This window comes from Pseudorasbora parva, chromosome 14, assembly GCF_024679245.1.
Source record: "Pseudorasbora parva isolate DD20220531a chromosome 14, ASM2467924v1, whole genome shotgun sequence".
In the NCBI taxonomy this organism is placed as follows: domain Eukaryota; kingdom Metazoa; phylum Chordata; class Actinopteri; order Cypriniformes; family Gobionidae; genus Pseudorasbora; species Pseudorasbora parva.
This window is the reverse complement of record NC_090185.1, coordinates 2,182,280-2,205,167: the sequence shown is the minus strand read 5'-3', so window position 1 is coordinate 2,205,167 and position 22,888 is coordinate 2,182,280. Positions and strand designations below refer to the sequence as shown.

General features: G+C 40.0%; 1 protein-coding gene across 1 annotated transcript; it reads right to left on the bottom strand.

Annotated features, from left to right (window-relative positions):
- Positions 1–41: 41 nt before the first annotated feature.
- On the bottom strand, positions 42–21,796 carry irf6 (interferon regulatory factor 6). The gene is made up of 8 exons (XM_067415198.1): positions 21,522–21,796; positions 20,149–20,328; positions 19,824–20,019; positions 17,494–17,577; positions 14,950–15,168; positions 10,646–11,038; positions 8,156–8,277; positions 42–683 (listed from the first exon to the last, which is right to left on the bottom strand). The coding sequence occupies exons 2-8, from the start codon at positions 20,320–20,322 to the stop codon at positions 453–455; spliced, it is 1,419 nt and encodes a 472-aa protein (XP_067271299.1). The 5' UTR covers positions 20,323–20,328; positions 21,522–21,796; the 3' UTR covers positions 42–452.
- Positions 21,797–22,888: the final 1,092 nt, after the last annotated feature.

Below are 22,888 nucleotides of genomic sequence, written 5' to 3'. Positions count from 1 at the left end.
ATCAGCGAACCGACATCCACATGAAAACACAAAAACTCAACTCAACTCACTCATTTCATTTTATTTGATAAATCCAAGTAACATAATTACACAAATCTACATGACAGGATGTCAAACACATAGTACGGTTAAAAAAAACGAGATATTTAACCCCAAAAGTGCGAAAAACCACAAAGCGGACAGTTTGATTACACGCGTAACATACATCTGCAGTAAAAACACATTAACGTGGTAATTAAAAGCTCATTATATATGCGCATCAGACGTTCGTTCCCGCTGATAAAAGAGCCTCGCATCTGGGCGGACGTTCAGTGTGGCTGATCATTAACACACACACACACACACGTTAGACTTTGACCCCCGGCGACATCCACACACTAAAACCCTCAGATGAGCAGTGGCAACGAGTGTCTGGAGCGTCTCAAGTATTTCTGGTTAAAAACATGGCCGGGTCACTGTGATTGCAGGGCCTGGGTGAGGTGGAGGCCGGCCCCGGGCGGCAGGGGCCAGTTCTCCTGGCCCTGGTGCGTCTGCAGGAGCCGGTAGAGCTGCTTCAGGTGCGTGACGATGTTGTCTTTAATGTCAGGGATGGAGATCTGCAGGCGGACGCTCCCACTGTCGAACGAGCGCGTGCAATCGCCCGAAAACATCTCGCTGATCATGCGCGCCACCACCGGGACCACCTGCAAACACACACACACACGTTTAGGTTGTAAAGTGGATACCAGCACGTCTGGACCAAGAAACGAGCACAATTACAGACCACACGAGCCAGCCTTTTTTTTTGCTTCATATCAGAGTTTGTAATGTTGTGATTCTCCTCGATTGGTTTGATTCTTTAACAAAAGACTCTTTGAAAGCTCCTATGGGGATAAAACTGCCCCCGTGGCCCATAATGCAACACCAGGGCACGTCATCAGGGTATATACAGCAATCCTTCAGTTAAATTTACTACTTTTTAATACCTTTTTTACTGCCTTCAGAATATTTTTTAAAAGCATCATGACACTGAATTGCAAGTGTTAATCAGCGACCTTTCTATTATTTACACAGATTTTGACATATATAACACACAAAAAAGATTTAGAATCGACAGCAGGAGGAAATCTGTATAAGTTATCATTCAGACACAGTAAGATACATCTCAACATTCACAAAGGATGTTAAGGAGAAGCATTACTGCATACACATTTGATTTACATTAATAATTGGTAATTCAGCAATTAAATTATTTAGTGTTTTTTTTTCCCCAACAACAAAACCTGAGCCAAATATTACATTTCTATAACTGTGATAAGTTGTTGAATTTAACAAAATACTAAAAACTAGTGCTGTCAATCGATTTAAAACTTTAACCAGATTAATCACACATTTTTTCTGTGATTAATCGCAATAAAAAATAAATGTTTTGTACGTTTTTAATATATTTTTTAATATAATAATTTCAAAGTTAATCCAATTAATGTAGAAACAACATAAAGACAGTATATTTTGAATACTTGTTTAAATGGCATCTTTTTATGAATGAAGGCCAGTATTACTGATATTAATACAGCTACTGATTTTTATTTATTTTTTACATTTATTATTAGGCTTCAAAAATATAGCAGTTTTTAATTTAAGTAAACTTAAAACAATGCTAACATAAACCCATAATAAATGTCATGTTTACTCCTGCCCTTCCTGTCTGAACAGTTAGGAAATATACAGAAATTTAATAAAGTTATCAAAGTTATATGCAGTCTGCACTGCATAAACTATAAATTAAATAGTTAATCCTTATTAAAGCTACAAAAGTTATTTAGTCAAGAGCTGCGAGTCATTTTCTCTGTTCCCTTTGTTCTTTAACTTTACTGACAGGAAGCTTTATTGGCTGCTGTCCCTTTAAGAGCAGACAGACACGCGGATCTTACCGTCTATGGATCGCGTCTCATTCTCTCACAACTCTTTTTGTTCATTTTAGACTTTATATAAATCGTTTAAGATTGCTCTTATGAGGATAGTCGTTGAAGATATGCCTTGAAGCAAGTCTAAAATAAAATGTAAGCCAGCCCCTTCTGTTGAGCGCGCTGTGCTCTGAGATGATGCCGAACGACCGCTGAATATGACGTCAGCATCAAACATACGCCGAGACGGAGAAGAAAGATCTTTGATTATGTGCCCAGATGTGCTAAAGCCCATATTTAAACCAACTAACGCGAACGCAGATAGAGTTTCAATAGAATAGGACACCTGATAGTCTGAAAAAATAATACCTAATTTGGACAAAAATAATACCTCTGAGACCACATTTAACAGTTTTAATGGCCTTAAATTTGACAATTTTGATTTATCACTTTTTAATACTTTTTAAAACCCCGCGGACACCCTGGACCTGGATTTTTTGAAGGGACAAGTGAAAGAATTTTACTTGCCCGACGGACAAGAGCCTGAAAACAAAAAATAACTAGGGAATCACCAAAATGCAAGAATGATTGTGCATTAATTTAGTGTAAGTGGCGATCGATAGTCGATAATAATATATGATGAACTGACGATAACAAGGTCGCGCTGTTGACGCTCGTACAGCCTCTCGAGGAGAAATTACAACACTAGAGCGTTTAAACTGTTTCCTGAATACCATCACGACTGAAAATGACACTGCTTTCATATGACAGCTCCATAAACAAGTAATTAACATTCACGTACATTTGCATTCACTTAAAGTCACTTACATTTTAGATGCTATATTGAGTGTTTTTGTTCGATTTCCGCAGACAGACAGCAGAACTGTAACGCGTCTCACAGCAACAGGTGTGTTACTGAACGATTCAGTGTTTGAATGAATCGTTTGAATGAACGACTCAATGACTCGCTCATTAAGACGGTCACCTGCTGCCATCTACTGGAGGTTTAGTTTCATGTTTAAACATACTTTCCAACGTTTCTTTTTTGTCTATTCAAAACTACAAATCTCAAAACATTATTTAACCCTTGTGTGGTGTTCATATTTGTGTTACTCAGCCAGTGTTCGTGGGTCTGGTGGACCCGCTGCATTTTTGGGTTTTTAATTCAACTCAATCTAAAATGTTTTGTTAAAATACTCAACAGATGTTTACTTCATCCCGATTACAAGCAATATAAACAGCATATGGTTAATATTTTCTCTTTACCTTTGTTAAATCACATTTAAGAATCGCAACCTCGTGTGGGAACGACGGGTAGAAACAAAACTCACTCTTGTAGCTACTCTCTCACACTTACACACACGCCTACACACACACATGCGCACACATACACATACACACACCCACAGCCATAACACACACGCATGCACGCAATTAATCGTATCATTTTTCTTTTGATAAAAAATGAAAACGGGTCCAACAGACCCGAACACCATACAAGGGTTAATGCAGTTGTAATTTTTCAGTGTAAATTGTTTAATTTTATTGTTAACAGCCCTTATAGTGTTTTAATTTAATTCAGGGTATCTGCAGGTTTTACCAAGTCAAATTTAAGACTTTTTAAGACCATTATGAATAAAATTTAAGACCTATATTGCGCAATAAAAAAACATGCATAAGAAATCCAGAATCACTCAATTACTTAAACTTATATTATTTAATTTATTTTAAATTGAACAAAGTATTAGTGAACTTATTATTCATAGCTCAATCCCACCAGGATTAGCATATATATATATATTAGGGCTGGGCAAAGAAAATCGATTTTTCGATTAATCGGTTTTTAAAATCTGGTCGATTCAGAATCGATTCTCAAATGCCATGAATCGATTTTTTTAAATATTTATTTCCGGTAACATTGAACATAAGCTCAACGTAAATCTATTTACTAGTCTTCTCCACTAGATGTCACTCATTTGCCTTGCGTGATCTTACAAAGGAGCAAGAGGCGCACATCATTTATCCATTCAGTGTTTAAATGGAGGCTTCCGGTGCGTTGTCGCCTTTTATAATGCTGAGGTAAAATGCTGTAGTAATACTAAAAATCTGCGGAACCATTTGATGTGACAACACACACACAGCTGAGCACACAATTGCTAAAAATAATTGCATACAGGCGAATGCTTGCCTTGCATTAGGATCAAAATTGAGCAGTCACTTAAGCACGTACGTTAGCCATTATAGACATATTCAAATTATAGTCCATATACAGCGCAGGATCAATAATTCAAACCCTAATAGCTTATATTATAAACAGATTTCCTCTAATAATAGTTAGTCCACAGTCAACTTAAGTCAGTTAAGGTATCGTACTACTCACCCATAGACTAAAAAAATGATGAACGCATTTCTCATGTATGAAAAGTAAATTTGCACACATGAGCAGCAAAATCGCAAGAAAAGCTTGTCGTGTACTGAAAATTGCTATAAAAAACATCCAATATCCTAGCTTTTTATGTGTTTGAATAAATAAATCAAAACATCCATAAAATACTTCTCAGATAATTTTTTTTTAAAATAAAGTTGCATCAAAATTGTATTTAACAATTGTATGGATTTGAAATATAGAGATGCGTTCTGTTTTAATGTACTCAGGTGTACCTAAAATAAAAAGTTTAACATACATGATTGTGGCTCTTCATTTCTTTTTAATTACACATTTATGTTCACTGTTCTTTTTTATAAATACCTATAGTATTTGTATTAAATCTATATTCATTTGAGTTGAATCGAAAATCGAATTGAGAATCGAAATTGAATCGATTTGAGGACTTGTGAATCAAAATCGAATCGAATCTGAACATCTGAATCGATACCCAGCCCTAATATATATATAATTTTTTTATTTTTTGTGGTGGTCACTTTCACACATTTTTATTTTTTCATAACTAGGATGCAACATTAACCATATTATTATGGTAGATGCACAATGATCACACATGGCAATAAAACTAACAAAATGCATGAATCTTGTTTGGTAGGCATATTACAAAAACAAAAAAGGCTGTTCCAGTAGTGCACTATCTATCTTTAATAACACGATCGCTTGGGGTGGGAAATATGACCAACATCTTAAAAGTAAACCACAGCAATAAGCAATTGCTTAATATAAGTAAAACGTTATTAAGTAATTACGTAATCAAGTAATCGGTCAGTAATAAAATATATACTTATAAACAAATGACAATAGGAAAAATAAATACAACATAAAGATGCATACAAAGAGGAACACTCCACTGTTTTTAGAAATAGGGCTTATTCAACTTCTTTTGGATAAACCCCATTTAGATATGTGCATTTGTGCAAATGCATTTGTCTCAGTGCATGCATTGTTTTAGTTTGGCAGGGTCGCCGCTAGCTTAGCTTAAAATGCATTTCCCCACATATCTAAAGGTAGCAAAGAAGAATTAGCCTGATTTCTAAAACAGTTGGAGTGTTCCTTTAAGTGTAAGTGCTGTTTCCCCGTTTGTGTTGTTGTTAAGCTATATTAGTTTGCTTTCACTTTGAGAGCTTACTAATGCGCAGATCCAGTACTTACTAACAGTTCCCAAACTTTTTAACTCAAATCAGGATATAGACATATGCATAATGTGTACATTTGATCGTTCAAGAGTAACGTTAGGCTATATGAGCCTAAAATTGAGCCTAAAAATAACCATAGCTGTCAAACCTCCCGTTTTTCCCGGGTTTCTCACGTATTTTAGCTCTTTTCCCGCTGTCTTCCCGTTTTAGTATTTTCCCATAAAATATCCCGTTTTTTACGCTCTGATTGTGTTAACTCAGAACACGCAACTACATCTGTGTCTGAAGCTTTTAACGGTCTATGCTGTGTGAAGTGGCTTTTGCACTTGGGTTGCTAGACCACCAGTCAAGCAGGTGGCAGTATACAGACAGTAGCTTACTATCGAAGAAGACGACAAAAGAGAAAGAGGGAAAAGGTAAGTAGTGAGAAAAAAAATCAGTATTTTTTTTTACAATCTAAGGCGGGAAAACTTCAAGTTAGAGTAGTAGAGTAAATAAATGAGTGTGATGTGCTCTCAGAGTGCGGTAAAGTTAGTTTTCCCTGCCATTGTTCTATAGATTGGCCAGTCTTACAAAGATATAAACACTATGATCAGTTTCAAGTGTGTAACCATTGTATATCGACATGAAATATCAATTCAAAATCACATACATGAATTATAGCTGCATATGTATACTCGAAAACGCTTTTACTCGCTATCACGGCGCTTGATGCCCAAGAAAACGTCCGCCAATTCCAAGTGGTTGAAACGTATAATTTTATGAATTGAAATTACTTTTGTTTAAATGTTCAAATTCCAATGTTGTGCATTTTTGAGTCAGTTTTTTTTACAATACAACCAAGCTGTGGAATTTTAACATGTCTGTTTTTAAATGTTAAAGTAATTTTAATTCATACAAATATGTTTCAACTGCATGGTGGAATTGGCAGACGTTCCCTTGGGCATCAAGCGCCTGACAGCGTGTAAAAGCGTTCACGAGTATAAATATGCAGCTATAATGCCTGTAGGTGATTTTGAATTGATATTTCATGTCGATATACACACTTGAAACTGATCGTAGTGTTTATATCTTTGTAAGACTGGCCAATCTATAGAACAATGTCAGGGAAAACTAACTTTACCGCACTCTGAGAGCCCCCTAGTGGTCGGGAGCATTTCCGTTGTGCTGTGGTTTAATTTGGTACGGCTGCACTACTGGGCCACCATACTTTCTCATTCTGTCCCCCAACATTAAGCTAAAACATGTAGCAAATGAAAATGTGTAAGTAATGTTAATTTGTTCCTAAATAAAGCACTTCAAACATATACATTGGTCTGTCATTCTTTAATAGATATTGTGTAGTTATAAACTCTAGACTGTTAATGATTAGTGCTTTTTTTTTTTTTAGTTTGTGGGATCATGTATAAGAATCATGTATAAAAAAAGCTATACTCTTTACTGGTAAATATTACAGTAAACAAACATCACAGACAATAGACCAAGGCAGCTCTGGCATAATGTCAATAACATTATGCTTAATATATATTGTGTAGTTATAAACTCTTTAGACTGTTATGATTAGTGCTTCTTTTTTTTCTTCTTTTTTTTAGTTTGTGGACAAGAATCGTGTAAAAAAAAAAATCCCTTATTTTGGGGATGGATTCCGGGAAATCTCCCTTATTTTCAATGTTCACAGCAGTGAAAATAACACATTCAATACACTCGCGCGAGCGCTGACAGGCAGCAAACACATAACGTTACAGTCTGACATCGGAGTTCGGCGTTTACATCACTGTTATTAACTCTATTTAGTGCAATCGGGTATATTATACTTTTATTTGGTCATTATGCAAGATGGTGAGAAAGATTCGCCTTCGCGTTCACGATCGCGGAACTGCAAGAACCGTCAGACTCAGCTGAAGAATAAAATCCGTTTTATGCGTCTGTGGGGTACGATCAGAAAGAGAGTCTCGTCCCAATAACACGAAAGCTGATTGGCTGCAATATAAGTGGCATGCTTGTCTAATTTGTAGTTGTAATAGAGCGAACAATAGTTGGTCTAGCGAAAGAAAGAACTACAAACACCACGGAACAAACACACACACACACACACGTGCGCGCGTGCTGCGGGAGGCGAGAGCATTTCAATGAGGTAGCGTTACATGGACGTAGGAAAATTAAGACCTGTTTAACATTATTTAAGAACTAGTACGCAATGCTTCCGCGAATTTAAGACTTTTTAAGGCCTTATATTTTGATTCTGAAATTTAATACTTTTTAAGACTCCGCGGGGACCCTGTTAATTTAATGTATTGATCAAATTTAACAATATGAAAAATTAAACCTAAAGCATAGCCTATATTTATTAAGATTAGGGGGAAATGCCCCTTACAAAAGGTAAAAATATCACACATTTGAAATGATTCAATAAAAAAATAAAAATAATTCACAAATATGCAGATGTAAATAACCTATGTCAAAGCTGATTGAACACTGGTGAGAATATTTTTCAGAATAAATGATAGTAACAACACACACACAATATAAAAAAAAAAAAAAAAAATAATAAAAAAAAAAAAATAAAATAAAAAAAATCGCACTTTTTCTGGACAAGCAAATTTTTTACTCGGACAAGTGAATGAACGATTTACTTGTCTGAAGGACACGCACATGAACATGCTTAATGTCAAGCCCTGAACACTCACCTGCACCATGATGAGCTTCCTCTCTCTGGGTCTGCCGTCGGGCCACTCCTCGCCGAAGCACAGGTGAATATCGTAGAGCGGCGGCTCAGACGAGGACTGACCCCGCTGGTGAGTGATGACCCCTGTGGACACACACACTCAGACATGAGCAGGGTCAGAGGGCTGGGGTCAGGCAGCGGCTCCCCACCAAGCGGCAACCTCCCCCAGTTTCTCCAGAAGCCGATACTGAAGTAATGTAAACTGCAATTCCTCGACTGGCCACTAGAGCGGCTCCAGAAGGGAGCAGAATCGACTTGAGCCCCATGTTAAAGGGTTAGTTCACCCAAAAATGAAATGTCTGTCATTAACTCCTCCCCCTAATGTCGCTCCACACCCGTAAGACCTCCGCTCATCTTCACACACAGTTTAAGATATTTTATATTTAGTCAGAGAGCGTATGCAAGTGTATGCACACTATACTGTCCATGTCCAGAAAGGGAATAAAAACATCATCACAGTAGTCCATATGAGACATCAGTGGGTTAATTAGAGTCTCTTGAAGCATCCAAAATACATTTGGGTCCAAAAATAACAAAAACTACGACTTTATTCAGCGTTGGCTTCTCTTCCGGGTTTGTGTTCAATTCTCAAAGATTCAAACGGTTATGAATCAGCGAATCGATTGAAGATAATGGATGGATGGATGGAAAATAATATGACCGTCTCAAATAGCCCAGAGTCGATAATGTCGGGCTGATCGCATTTGGGCTGAAGAGAATGAACACCAGCTGATAGAACAGCAGCGCTTTGCTCGCTGGTTATTAAACTCAACCAAACGCCGTCCTATATGAGATTAATCTGATATAGACAACATATAATCAAGAATTAAACAAGTAATCTTACAACTTGCATCTGTGGAAAAGGACGCGGATGTGCAGATGAACTTGACCGCGCTCGGACTCTCGTTGTGGATTTCCTTCAACAGCGCGCGCTGATCCACGGGGAGCTAAAGTTATCATTATATGACAATCCTGCTCTCGTTGTAATGCTGTGTATGTGACAGATTGGCTGCCGCACATCTTGCACCGTATTTCATGATCATTTCACTTTATTTGGCGGTCTGGAGGGAGTGCTGTCTAATGCTAACCAATCCGACCTCAGTTACCGTCCAAAATGCCACAATAACCAATCCGAGAAATTAGGGATGCACCGAATCCAGATTTTTGAGGTTCGCCCGAATACCGAATCCAACTCCCATTCTCAGTCCATTATCACAGTTAACACATTAATGACACAAACAACGTCCACAGCGTTGCATAATGCAGGTACACCTTTTACAAGATCAATAAACTTTAATTTCTAAAGACTATTTAACACTAAAAATGGAAAACATTTTAAATAACCACAATAAATGAACAAAACAACCTAAAACAATAAAAGCATGGACTCTCAGTCTGTTTAAAAATGCATTTAAATAAGTACCAAAAACAATAAATAAAATGGATGTAAACTGCTGCGGATGATTGTGTTTTAGGAGCATATTATGGGCGGCGGTTCACCAAACCCACGGTTCGGCTCGTAACGCGGTTTTAGGGTCACGGTTGTCCGTTCTGTACGGTTCTTGCTGTTTTTTTCTTTTAATCCAGAAATACTGCAGCATATGATATATTAATTATCCACAATTTAGGATACAGTATTAAAAAAATCTTTATATCATAGCCTAATCATGCACAAACTGAGCTTGACCATCTCTGAGGAAAGGGATATTTTGATACAGCGAGAGAGAAGACGTTGATGACAAGCTCTTCATTTATTTGGCAAAAGGAGAATGTGTATCGCTATCTCTACAGGAACTCATGAGCCTTTAGCACACACAGATTGAACTGAAGAATTAACTTGCGTTTATTAAACTTCAGTGTAGCTTTAAGCCTCGTTTATACTCGACGCGTCCGAGGGTGGGCGCGGTAAAAATGACGTCGACGCGGAGTGTGCGAGACCCCATTTCGCTTGGCGTTGTGCACGTCAAATTTCGTCACTATGCGTGTGTCTCCGCAACCGAAGAGCCACGAGTTCCAGACGAATCTGCTGGCCGAGAATGACGTCTCCTCACGCCGCAGCCGGTCTGCGCGCCGAGTATAAACACCTCCCGAAGCGGACGAGGCGCGCGCAGTCAACGAGAGAGACGAGGAAAACTAAAAAGCATGCATATGGCAATTATCGCGGCCGGAAAAATTCTCATTTTTTTTATTGTGCGATTAATTGATTTATCGACTATCGCGACAGGCCTAATCGTCGCCGTCACGTTGGAGTGCTCGACCCCTGTTGCCCATCCCTACAATGAAGGCCTTTCTGAGCCATCGGATTTCAACACTAATATCTTCATCTGTGTGTGAAGATGAGCGGAGGTCTGACGGCTGGCCAACCACAGGAGGAATTAATCACAGAGTTTACATTTCTGGCTGAACTAACCCTTTAAGCTTCAGAACGGCTCATCGGATGTTTTACACTCACCGCTGAGGAAGGACTCCAGGCAGAAGAGCTTGACCCGGTGCTGCCTCTCGATGAGGTTTGGGGCGTTCGGGTTGGGCGCGCAGGGGCCGGACCAGTACACTTTACACTGGCACAGGCGCACGGCGTAGATGTCGTGTCCGCTGACCTCCAGGATGAGGCCGCGGTCCATCACGTCCAGCAGCCGGCTGGTGAAGACGCGCTGCTTGTCGTTGGTGATGTGTTCGGTGGGGGGGAAGCGCACCTGCTCCAGGCTGACCGGCCCGAACAGCTCCTCCTGGTTTACGATCGGCCCGAGGTCGCCGTAGAAGAGCCGGCAGCCCTGCGGGTTACTCACGATCACCGGCGGACACACCTCCTTACCGCGGTAATAAAACTGGACCTCCAGGTCCGTCACTGCACACACACACACAGAGGGTTATGGGTGTGATACTGCGTGTGTGTGTATGAGAGAGAGAATGTGAGTGACACCGTTTGTGTGAGACTGTGTATGTTTGTGTGAGTGTGTGTGACAGGGTTTGTGTGTGAGTGAGAGTGTGTGTATGACAGTGTGTGGGAGTGAGTGTGAGAGACTGTTTGTGTGAGACAGTGTGTGTGTGTGTGTGTGTGTGTGTGTGTGTGTGTGTGTGTGTGTGTGTGTGTGAGTGAGACAGTGTGTGGGAGTGAGTGTGAGAGACACTGTTTGTGTGAGTGTGTGTGTGTGAGTGAGACTGTGTGGGAGTGAGTGTGAGAGACACTGTTTGTGTGAGTGTGTATGTGAGTGAGACAGTGTGTGTGACAGTGTGTGGGAGTGAGTATGAGTGACACCATTTGTGTCACTCATTTGACACCATTTGAGACTGTATGTTTGTGTGAGTGTATGTGTGAGTGAGACAGTGTGTGTGTGAGTGTGACAGTGTGTGGGAGTGAGTGTGAGAAACTGTTTGTGTGAGTGAGACAGTGTGTGTGTGACAGTGTGTGGGAGTGAGTGTGAGAAACTGTTTGTGTGAGTGTGTGTGTGTGTGAGTGAGACAGTGTGTGTGTGACAGTGTGTGGGAGTGAGTGTGAGAGACTGTTTGTGTGAGTGTGTGTGAGTGAGACAGTGTGTGTGTGAGTGTGACAGTGTGTGGGAGTGAGTGTGAGAGACACTGTTTGTGTGAGTGTGTGTGTGAGTGAGACAGTGTGTGTGTGTGTGTGTGTGTGTGTGTGTGTGTGTGTGTGTGTGTGTGTGTGTGAATGTGAGTGTGAGAGACACTGTTTGTGTGAGTGTGTGTGTGAGTGAGACAGTGTGTGTGTGACAGTGTGTGGGAGTGAGTGTGAGAGAAACTGTTTGTGTGAGTGTGTGTCTGAGTGAGACAGTGTGTGTGTGTGTGAGTGAGTGTGAGTGTGAGAGACACTGTTTGTGTGTGTGTGTGTGAGTGAGACAGTGTGTGTGTGACAGTGTGTGGGAGTGAGTGTGAGAGAAACTGTTTGTGTGAGTGTGTGTGAGTGTGACAGTGTGTGGGAGTGAGTGTGAGTGACACCATTTGTGTGAGATTGTGTATGTTTGTGTGAGTGTGTGTGAAAGGGTTTGTGTGTGAGTGAGAGTGTGTGTATGACAGTGTGTGGGAGTGAGTGTGAGAGACACCGTTTGTGTGAGTGTGTGTGTGAGTGAGACAGTGTGTGTGTGAGTGTGACAGTGTGTGGGAGTGAGTGTGAGAGACACCATTTGTGTGAGTGTGTGTGTGAGTGAGACAGTGTGTGTGTGAGTGTGACAGTGTGTGGGAGTGAGTGTGAGACAGTGTGTGTGTGAGTGTGAAAGTGTGTAGGAGTGAGTGTGAGAAACTGTTTGTGTGAGTGTGTGTGAGTGAGACAGTGTGTGTGTGAGTGTGACACCATTTGTGTGAGACTGTGTATGTTTGTGTGAGTGTGTGTAAAAGGGTTTGTGTGTGAGTGAGTGTGTGTATGACAGTGTGTGGGAGTGAGTGTGAGAGACTGTTTGTGTGAGTGAGACAGTGTGTGTGTGTGTGTGTGTGTGTGTGTGTGTGTGTGTGTGTGTGTGTGTGTGTGAGTGAGTGAGACAGTGTGTGTGAGACAGTGTGTGTGTGAGTGTGACAGTGTGTGGGAGTGAGTGTGAGTGTGAGACAGTGTGTGTGTGAGTGTGAAAGTGTGTAGGAGTGAGTGTGAGAAACTGTTTGTGTGAGTGTGTGTGTGAGTGAGACAGTGTGTGTGAGACAGTGTGTGGGAGTGAGTGTGAGAGACTGTTTGTGTGAGTGTGTGTGAGTGAGACAGTGTGTGTGTGAGTGTGACAGTGTGTGTGACACCATTTGTGTGAGACTGTGTATGTTTGTGTGAGTGTGTGTGAAAGGGTTTGTGTGTGAGTGAGAGTGTGTGTATGACAGTGTGTGGGAGTGAGTGTGAGAGACTGTTTGTGTGAGTGAGACAGTGTGTGTGTGTGTGTGTGTGTGTGTGTGTGTGTGTGTGTGTGTGAGTGAGAGTGTGTGGGAGTGAGTGTGAGAGACACTGTTTGTGTGAGTGTGTGTGTGTGAGTGAGACTGTGTGGGAGTGAGTGTGAGAGACACTGTTTGTGTGAGTGTGTATGTGAGTGAGACAGTGTGTGTGTGTGTGACAGTGTGTGGGAGTGTGAGAGACACTGTTTGTGTGAGTGTGTATGTGAGTGAGACAGTGTGTGTGACAGTGTGTGGGAGTGAGTATGAGTGACACCATTTGAGACTGTATGTTTGTGTGAGTGTATGTGTGAGTGAGACAGTGTGTGTGTGACTGTGTGTGGGAGTGAGTGTGAGAGAAACTGTTTGTGTGAGTATGTGTGTGTGTGTGTGTGGGAGTGAGTGTGAGAGACTGTTTGTGTGAGTGTGTGTGTGTGAGTGTGACAGTGTGTGGGAGTGAGTGTGAGTGACACCATTTGTGTGAGACTGTGTATGTTTGTGTGAGTGTGTGTGACAGGGTTTGTGTGTGAGTGAGAGTGTGTGTATGACAGTGTGTGGGAGTGAGTGTGAGAGACACCGTTTGTTTGAGTGTGTGTGTGTGACAGTGTGTGGGAGTGAGTGTGAGAGACACTGTTTGTGTGAGTGTGTATGTGAGTGAGACAGTGTGTGCGACAGTGTGTGGGAGTGAGTGTGAGACACTGTTTGTGTGAGTGTGTGTGTGAGTGAGACAGTGTGTGTGAGAGACACTGTTTGTGTGAGTGTGTGTGTGAGTGAGACAGTGTGTGTGTGACAGTGTGTGGGAGTGAGTGTGAGAGACACCATTTGTGTGAGTGTGTGTGTGAGTGAGAGTGTGTGGGAATGAGTGTGAGACACTGTTTGTGTGAGTGTGTGAGTGTGTGGGAGTGAGTGCGAGTGTGTGTGAGAGACACAGTTTGTGTGAGTGTGTGTGTGAGTGAGACAGTGTGAGTGAGACAGTGTGTGTGTGACAGCGTGAGAGACACTTTTTGTGTGAGTGTGCACGCGCGAGCGAGACACTGTTTGTGAGTGTGTGAGACAATGTGTGAATGTGAGACACTGTAAGTGTGTGTGTTTGAGAGTGAGTGTGAGAGCGTCTGTGTGTGACACTGTGAGTGTGCATGTGACTGTTCTGTAAGTGTGTGTGTGAAAGGTGTGTGTCCGAAAGGTGGTGTGTGTGTGTGGTGTGTGTGCGCGCGCGCGCGCGCGAGCGAGACACTGTGAGTGTGTTTGAGAGTGAGTGAGTGACTGTTTGTAAGAGTGTGTGTGACCGTGTTTGAGAGAGTGAGTGTGTTTGAGTGTGTGTGTGTGACAGTGTTTGAAAGAGTGAGTGTGAGTGTGTGTGTGTGTGTGTGTGTGTGTGTGTGTGTGTGTGTGTGTGTGTGACAGTGTTTGAAAGAGTGAGTGTGTGAGTGTTGTCAAAAGTACCGACCGCGATAGCAAAAATTAGTGCTGAAATGTAAAAAATGTGACGCTTTGAGCAGAATCGTAAACTCCTCTGATTGGCCAGTGTGTTCACACACTCATCAAATATGTCTGTGGTTGGCCACTACGATCAGCGCTTCACAAACATGTTGTAAATATACAAAAATGCTTTTCACGGAGCGTTTGAATGCAGGCGTCGATCAGCCTACCGGTCTGCTGGTTGACGCCTGCTTGTGCTTTCATACACTTCCGTGTCGTTCAAGCGCTCCTGTGTGTTGATCATAGTAGCCAATCACAGGCACATCTGATGAGTGTGTGAGCACAATGGCCAATCAGAGGTGTTTACGATTACAGCTCAACAGCGCCACATTTTTAACATTTCAGTACCGATTTGGTATCGCGGTCGGTACTTTTGATAACACTAGTGTGAGAGGAGAGAGAGTGTGTGTGTGTAGTCTGTACTGGGCAGGGAGCTGATCCAGGTCTCCGGGGAGGCGAACATGCCGTCGAAGGCCGAGGGCGTCTGCAGCTCCATGGGCGGCGGCTGCATCTCCACATCCAGCGGCTCCTTCTTAGGCCAAACCTCCGCGGGGGGAGCAGGAGGAGGGCAGCTGGGCGGCTGCATCGGGGAGACGGAGCCGGGAGGAGTCCAGACCGGAGCCAGCGGAGAGGAGCTCATGCCTGCACACACACACACCAGAAAACATCACAGATTAAACACACACACAAAAACATTACACATTAAACACACACACTCATAGATTAAAAACACACACACAAAAACATTACACATTAAACGCACACAAAAAAAATCACGCAATTTAACACACACACACCAAAAAACATCACACATTAAACATGAACACATGTTAAACACACACACACATCAGAAAACATCACAGATTAAACACACACACAAAAACATTACACATTAAACACACACACTCATAGATTAAAAACACACACACAAAAACATTACACATTAAACGCACACAAAAAAAATCACGCAATTAAACACACACACACACCAAAAAACATCACACATTAAACATGAACACATATTAAACACACACACACATCAGAAAACATCACAGATTAAACACACACACACACATCAGAAAACATCACAGATTAAACACACACACACACACACGAAAACATCATGCATTAAACACACACACACACACCAGAAAACATCACACATTCAACACACACACAAATTAAACACACACAAGAAAACATCACGCATTAAACACAAACACACACACCAGAAAACATCACGCATTAAACACACACACACACACACACCAGAAAACATCATGCATTAAACACACACACACAAGAAAACATCACGCATTAAACACACACACACACACCAGAAAACATCACGCATTAAACACACACACACACAAGAAAACATCACGCATTAAACACACACACACACACACACGAGAAAACATCACGCATTAAACACACACACACAAGAAAACATCACGCATTAAACACACACACACACACACACACAAGAAAACATCACGCATTAAACACAAACACACACACCAGAAAACATCACGCATTAAACACAAACACACACACCAGAAAACATCACGCATTAAACACACACACACACACCAGAAAACATCACGCATTAAACACGCACACATATTAAACACACACACACACCAGAAAACATCACACATTCAACACACACATATTAAACACACACACACACCAGAAACCACACACATTAAACACGCACACATATTAAACACGCACACACACCAGAAACCACACACATTAAACACACACACACACATACACAAACACAAGAAAATATCACGCATTAAACACACACACACGAAAACATCACGCATTAAACACACACACACACACACACACACACACACACACACACACACACACACACAACAACATTACACATTAAACACACACACTCACAGATTAAACATACACACACAAAAACATTACACATTAAACGCACACAAAAAAACATCACACATTAAACATGAACACATATTAAACACACACACACACATCAGAAAACATCACAGATTAAACACACACACACACACACACAAATTACACATTAAACACACACACACACACACACACACACACACGAAAACATCACGCATTAAACACACATACACAAGAAAACATCACGCATTAAACACACACACACACACAAGAAAACATCACGCATTAAACACACACACACACCAGAAAACATCACGCATTAAACACACACACACACACCAGAAAATATCACGCATTAAACACATACACACGAAAACATCACGCATTAAACACAAACACACACACCAGAAAATATCACGCATTAAACACACACACACACACCAGAAAATATCACGCATTAAACACATACACACGAAAACATCACGCATTAAACACAAACACACACACCAGAAAATATCACGCATTAAACACACACACACACACACAACAACATTACACATTAAACACACACACTCACAGATTAAACATACACACACAAAAACATTACACATTAAACGCACACAAAAAAACATCACACATTAAACATGAACACATATTAAACACACACACACACACACACACACATCAGAAAACATCACAGATTAAACACACACACACACACACACACACACAAATTACACATTAAACACACACACACACGCGAAAACATCACGCATTAAACACACATACACAAGAAAACATCACGCATTAAACACAAACACACACACCAGAAAACATCACATTCAACACGCACACATATTAAACACACAAACACCAGAAACCACAAACATTAAACACGCACACATATTAAACACACACACACACCAGAAACCACACACATTAAACACACACACACACAAGAAAACATCACACGTCAAACACACACACAACCGAAAACGTCCCGCATTAAACACACGCAGAGCGCCAGAAGGAGCACAACACGTGACAGCGGCGTCTTTCTCCCAGTACCGTGAGGAGGATACGGCGGAGGCGGCTCCGGAGTGTCAGGAACGTCGTCTTCATCGCCGTCAGTCTCGTATGTGGTGACTGAACCTGACACACACACACAGACACAGATTACAGCTGAGCTCAGAGACAAACACACACACTAACGTTACAGACACATGACCTCAGGAGACGCGCGTTTCATTCAGCAGTCATCTCCAGAAATAACCATCGCTCTGAAGAGATCAATATAACTCAATAATTCAACATCATTCACAATAATAATCATAATTACATCAATCAATTAATTCAAGAATTAAAGTCATAATATAACATACTTTAAGAAAAGCAATATTTAAATATCAAGAATAATGTCATATAATATTAAAAAACAAGAATAAAAAGTATAAATATTTACAAATATCAAGAAGTAATATATTTAAATATAAAGAATAAATAATATTAAACAAATATAAAGAATATTTAAAATATATCAAGAATAGAGTAATATAATATTTTAAAACAGAATTAAGGAATAATATTTAAATAGCATAATGTAATACAATATTAAAAAACAAGAATAGTCAATATTAAGCATAATAATAATAATAAGGGTATAACACATTACAAAAGTTTTGTAAAGTATTTTTGACTTTTTAAGGCATATTTTAGCTATTAAAAACAGACAGATCATTAAATATGAATACATTTGACTAAATTGAATGATATAACCTGTTTTACTTCATCCAACCTCACATTATACAAAATATTATATATCAGATTATTAAATTATTTAAAAATTAAATAAGAGATTATTAAAAAATTAAGAAATGTATTAAATGTTAACAAATGATTCATTAGTGTTACATTTCAGTGCTGGTAGAATAATACGGTGATATAATTAAGAATTAATATTTAGATTATATTCGCGTTGAGGCTCGTGCTGCCGGTCTCTGAGAGACATTCGTGGAGAAATCAAAACAAGTGAGCAGCGATATAAACTCACAGAAGAAACATACTGGGGTCAAACTGAGCTTTCTGTAGTTGCTGATATTTATGATTTATGATATTGTTAATAACACAAGTCGGCTTTGCAATCGTGAATTGTGTCGCATGAATGGTGTAGCCTAGTTCAATAAACAGTAGCCTAATTAATATTAAGTTACTTACATTTTAGATCCAAACAACCTTTTTTGTTCCATTTCCCCGACGACAATAGTTCCAGAGGAAAGAAACACTCAGCGCGGTGTTTTGTTACTGAATGATTCAGAGTTTTGTTACTGAATGATTCGGTGTTTTGTTACTGAATGATTCGGTGTTTTGTTACTGAATGATTCGGTGTTTTGTTACTGAATGATTCGGTGTTTTGTTACTGAATGATTCAGAGTTTTGTTTCTGAATGATTCGGTGTTTTGTTACTGAATGATTCGGTGTTTTGTTACTGAATGATTCGGTGTTTTGTTACTGAATGATTCGGTGTTTTGTTACTGAATGATTTGGTGTTTTGAATGAATCATTTGAATAAACGACTCAGTGACTCGCTCATGAAGACGATCCCTTGCTGCCTCCTATTGGCGGTTATGTGTAAAAGTATGATCGCATGTTTTATTGAGATCATCAACCTTATAACATTATTTATTGCAGCTGTATTTTTTGCAGTTTAAATTATTTAATTTGATTGGTAACAGCCTATAGTGTCTGTACTATTATAACTGAATTTATTAATCAAATGTAAGAATTGAACATGAAAGATGATGCATACATTTAATAAGATTTTAAAAAATGGCCTTTATAAAATTAAATAACGCCCTGGGGTGAATATCACAAATATGCAGATTAAAGTCGGCCAATGTTAAAGCTGACAGAACACTGATGAGAATATTACTACACAATCAATAGATGTAGACCACCAATTTATTTTAATTTGATTAAATTAATGTTTAAGTTTATATTTACAAGAAATATTGTAACTGTTACTAACTTTTAACTGCTGTAAAAAGCACCTTATTTGTTTAAAGTGTCTGCAAACCATATGTTATTGCACTTTTGTTCATTTAGCAGCACTTTTATATTCATCATTGAATTTCGCGCATACTGCGATTAATCGCGATTAAACATTTTTATCGTTGCCCAGCACTAATATATATATATATATATATATATATATATATATATATATATATATATATATTAAAATATTCAATTAAAAGAATCTATGAAACTGCATGAAAATGTATCTGTAAAAGTATTAAAAACAAGCAAATAATAATTCCAGACTTCAGTCAAAATATAATTCACACAAGTGTGTTTGTTGACTCAGTGTGTGTGTGTGTGTGTGTGTGTGTGTGTGTTACCTGGGTTGCTGATGGTCTGTGGGATATCACACACGTCGTAGATCTTCAGCGGGTTCATGGGAACCTCTTTGGTCCCGTCATAGATGAGGTTGAACTCGCGGCTCTTATTCAGAGCACACCTCAGCTGGGCTTTCCATTTGGCCGGATCCGGCTCATCCACTCCTTCCTGATACTTCCCGGTCTCCACGGCCCAGGCCTGGCAAACACACACACACACACACACACACACACACACACACACACACACACACACACACACACACACACACACACACGATCAGTGCCAATCCAGCCGTACTCCAGCCTCAAGATCCACAATACTCACCTTAAAGATGGTGTTCTCCTCTTCCTGTTGGGGTGTGTGGCGCGTGGCATGTTTCCATGGGATCTGGAAACGTTTGGCATCGCGGTCCAGCCAGATTAAGCCGGGAAAAGTCCCGTTGTCCACCTGAGACACCAGCCAGGGCTTGAGCCGGACACGGCGCGGATGAGATGACATGAGCTTCTGGGGGGAAAAACACAAATTACCTTAAAGGGTTAATTCACCTAAAAGTGAAATGTCTGTCATTAACTCCTCCCACTAATGTCGCTCCACACCCGTAAGACCTCCGTTCATCTTCACACACAGTTTAAGATATTTTATATTTAGTCCGAGAGCGTATGCAAGTGTATGCACACTATACTGTCCATGTCCAGAAAGGGAATAAAAACATCATCACAGTAGTCCATATGAGACATCAGTGGGTTAATTAGAGTCTCTTGAAGCATCCAAAATACATTTGGGTCCAAAAATAACAAAAACTACGACTTTATTCAGCGTATTGATTCATGACTCGGATCGCCAATGTCACGTAAATCTTTATTGGACAATTAAAAACAAACGCGCAAGAGAAGACAATGCTGATTAAAGTCGTAGTTTTTGTTATTTTTGGACACAAATGTATTTTGGATGCTTCAAGAGACTCTAATTAACCCACTGATGTCTCATATGGACTACTGTGATGATGTTTTTATTCCCTTTCTGGACATGGACAGTATAGTGTGCATACACTTGCATACGCTCTCGGACTAAATATAAAATATCTTAAACTGTGTGTGAAGATGAGCGGAGGTCTTACGGGTGTGGAGCGACATTATGGAGAGGAGTTAATGACAGACATTTCATTTCTGGCTGAATTAACCCTTTAAAATACTGACCCTCTGAATAAAACAAACATTTCAATTTTGTCTGCAGTTTAACCCTTACATTTTTATTAAATGTCTTGCTTATTGTATATGTCTGTATGTAGCTTTATAAATATTGTTAAATAGTTGTGTTATGCAATAAAATCTAGATAATATACTTAAATTGTTTTGTATCATTATTATTAGCAAGTCTAAACTGCATTTAATTGATCAAGTTTCAGTAATTAATCAACTTGACTGAAAACACAAGCCAGATAAAGCTCATATTAATAATCAAACGTTAATGTTATGATGAAATATTCGGCGCGTAATCAGAAATAATCGTTGGTTTAACCGATCAATTGAGTAAATAAACCGCCGGTGACTTTGATATTCGATGCTAAAGCACCGAAAAAACCCTGAAATTACGATAGTAGAGCACATTTCATCACATTATATTGTTTGAGTGTGAGTAAAAGCCTGCAAACATTCAATATAAATGTGGTATGTCGTATGAATATTAATGAGTCTCACCTGAGGGTTTCAGGAAGCGTCAGAGCAGGGAGAAAAAACACCAATCCTGAGGCCTTTGCCGCCAAAACCAGCTGGTTTATGATTAAATGTGGCTTAAAGTCCGTGTGTACCGGTCATAAATGCGATAATGCGTTCACACACTCGCTGTGTATTCGAGTGGAAGTGTGTGAAGCGCGTTTCGTGTGTGTTTGAATCTCTGCTCGAGAGTTTCACTGCCTGTCGAAACTCAGGTAGAGCGGTGACGTCACGCGTATTTCTGTGAATCACGCGCCCGCGCGCACACACGCACACACACACACACACACGGGCCTGCGGTCATATCCATAGTCATATCCTATTGTCAATCATCACACACACATTCAGTGTCTAGGGTTAGGGTTAGTTTTCACACTCTGAATAGGAATGTAAGTGTGATTATTTGAGACCAAAAATTATTTTATTCACCCAATCTGGGAAAAACAATTTGTTTTTACAAAGGATATCACAATTATGCCAAATTAAATAACGGTGAGAATTAAAATATGTTGATAAATTAGATGCCAGGCCAGGACATTTGTTAAAAACGTTTTTTAAATAATATATTTTGACAATTAAAACAAACCCCATGTATTTATGATATTAAACTGCTATTATTTGTGCAGAAACCGAAGTAACTTAAATGTTATTTGTGTATTGAATTCCAGTAGCTGTCAAAACTCCAACATGGATGCCTTCAGTTAAAGAACACCCATTCATTTATAAAACTAATATTTGTTGAATTGTATATAAATAATATTTTATTTACAAATGTCGTGCTTGTCTTCTTTTCCCATCGCTTTGTGTGCTCTGGCGCCACCCTCTGGGTGAACTACGCAATGACACTAAACATCCTCCATATAAAATACATTATGACCGGTGAATAACACTGATGATCTCTTCCTCACGGCTCCTGTTAGTAGGTGGGATATATTAGGCAGCAAGTGAACATTTAGTCCTCAGAGTTGATGTGTGTGAAGCAGGAGAAATGGGCAAGCGTAAGGATTTGAGCGAGTTTGGCCAGATTGTGACGGCTAGACGACTGGGTCAGAGCATCTCCAAAACTGCAGCTCTTGTGGGCTGTTCCCGGTCTGCAGTGGTCAGTATCTATCAAAAGTGCTCCAAAGAAGGACCTGTGGAGAACCGGCCACAGGGTCATGGGCGGCCAAGGCTCATTGATGACCGTGGGGAGCGAAGGCTGGCCCGTGTGCGTGTGCATTCCCCAGATCTCAATCCAATCGAGCATCTGATGAGCTGAACAAACAAATCCGATCCATGGAGGCCCCGCCTCACAACTTGCAGGACTTAAAGGATCTGCTGCTAACATCCCAGATAACAATTTTTGGTTCTCA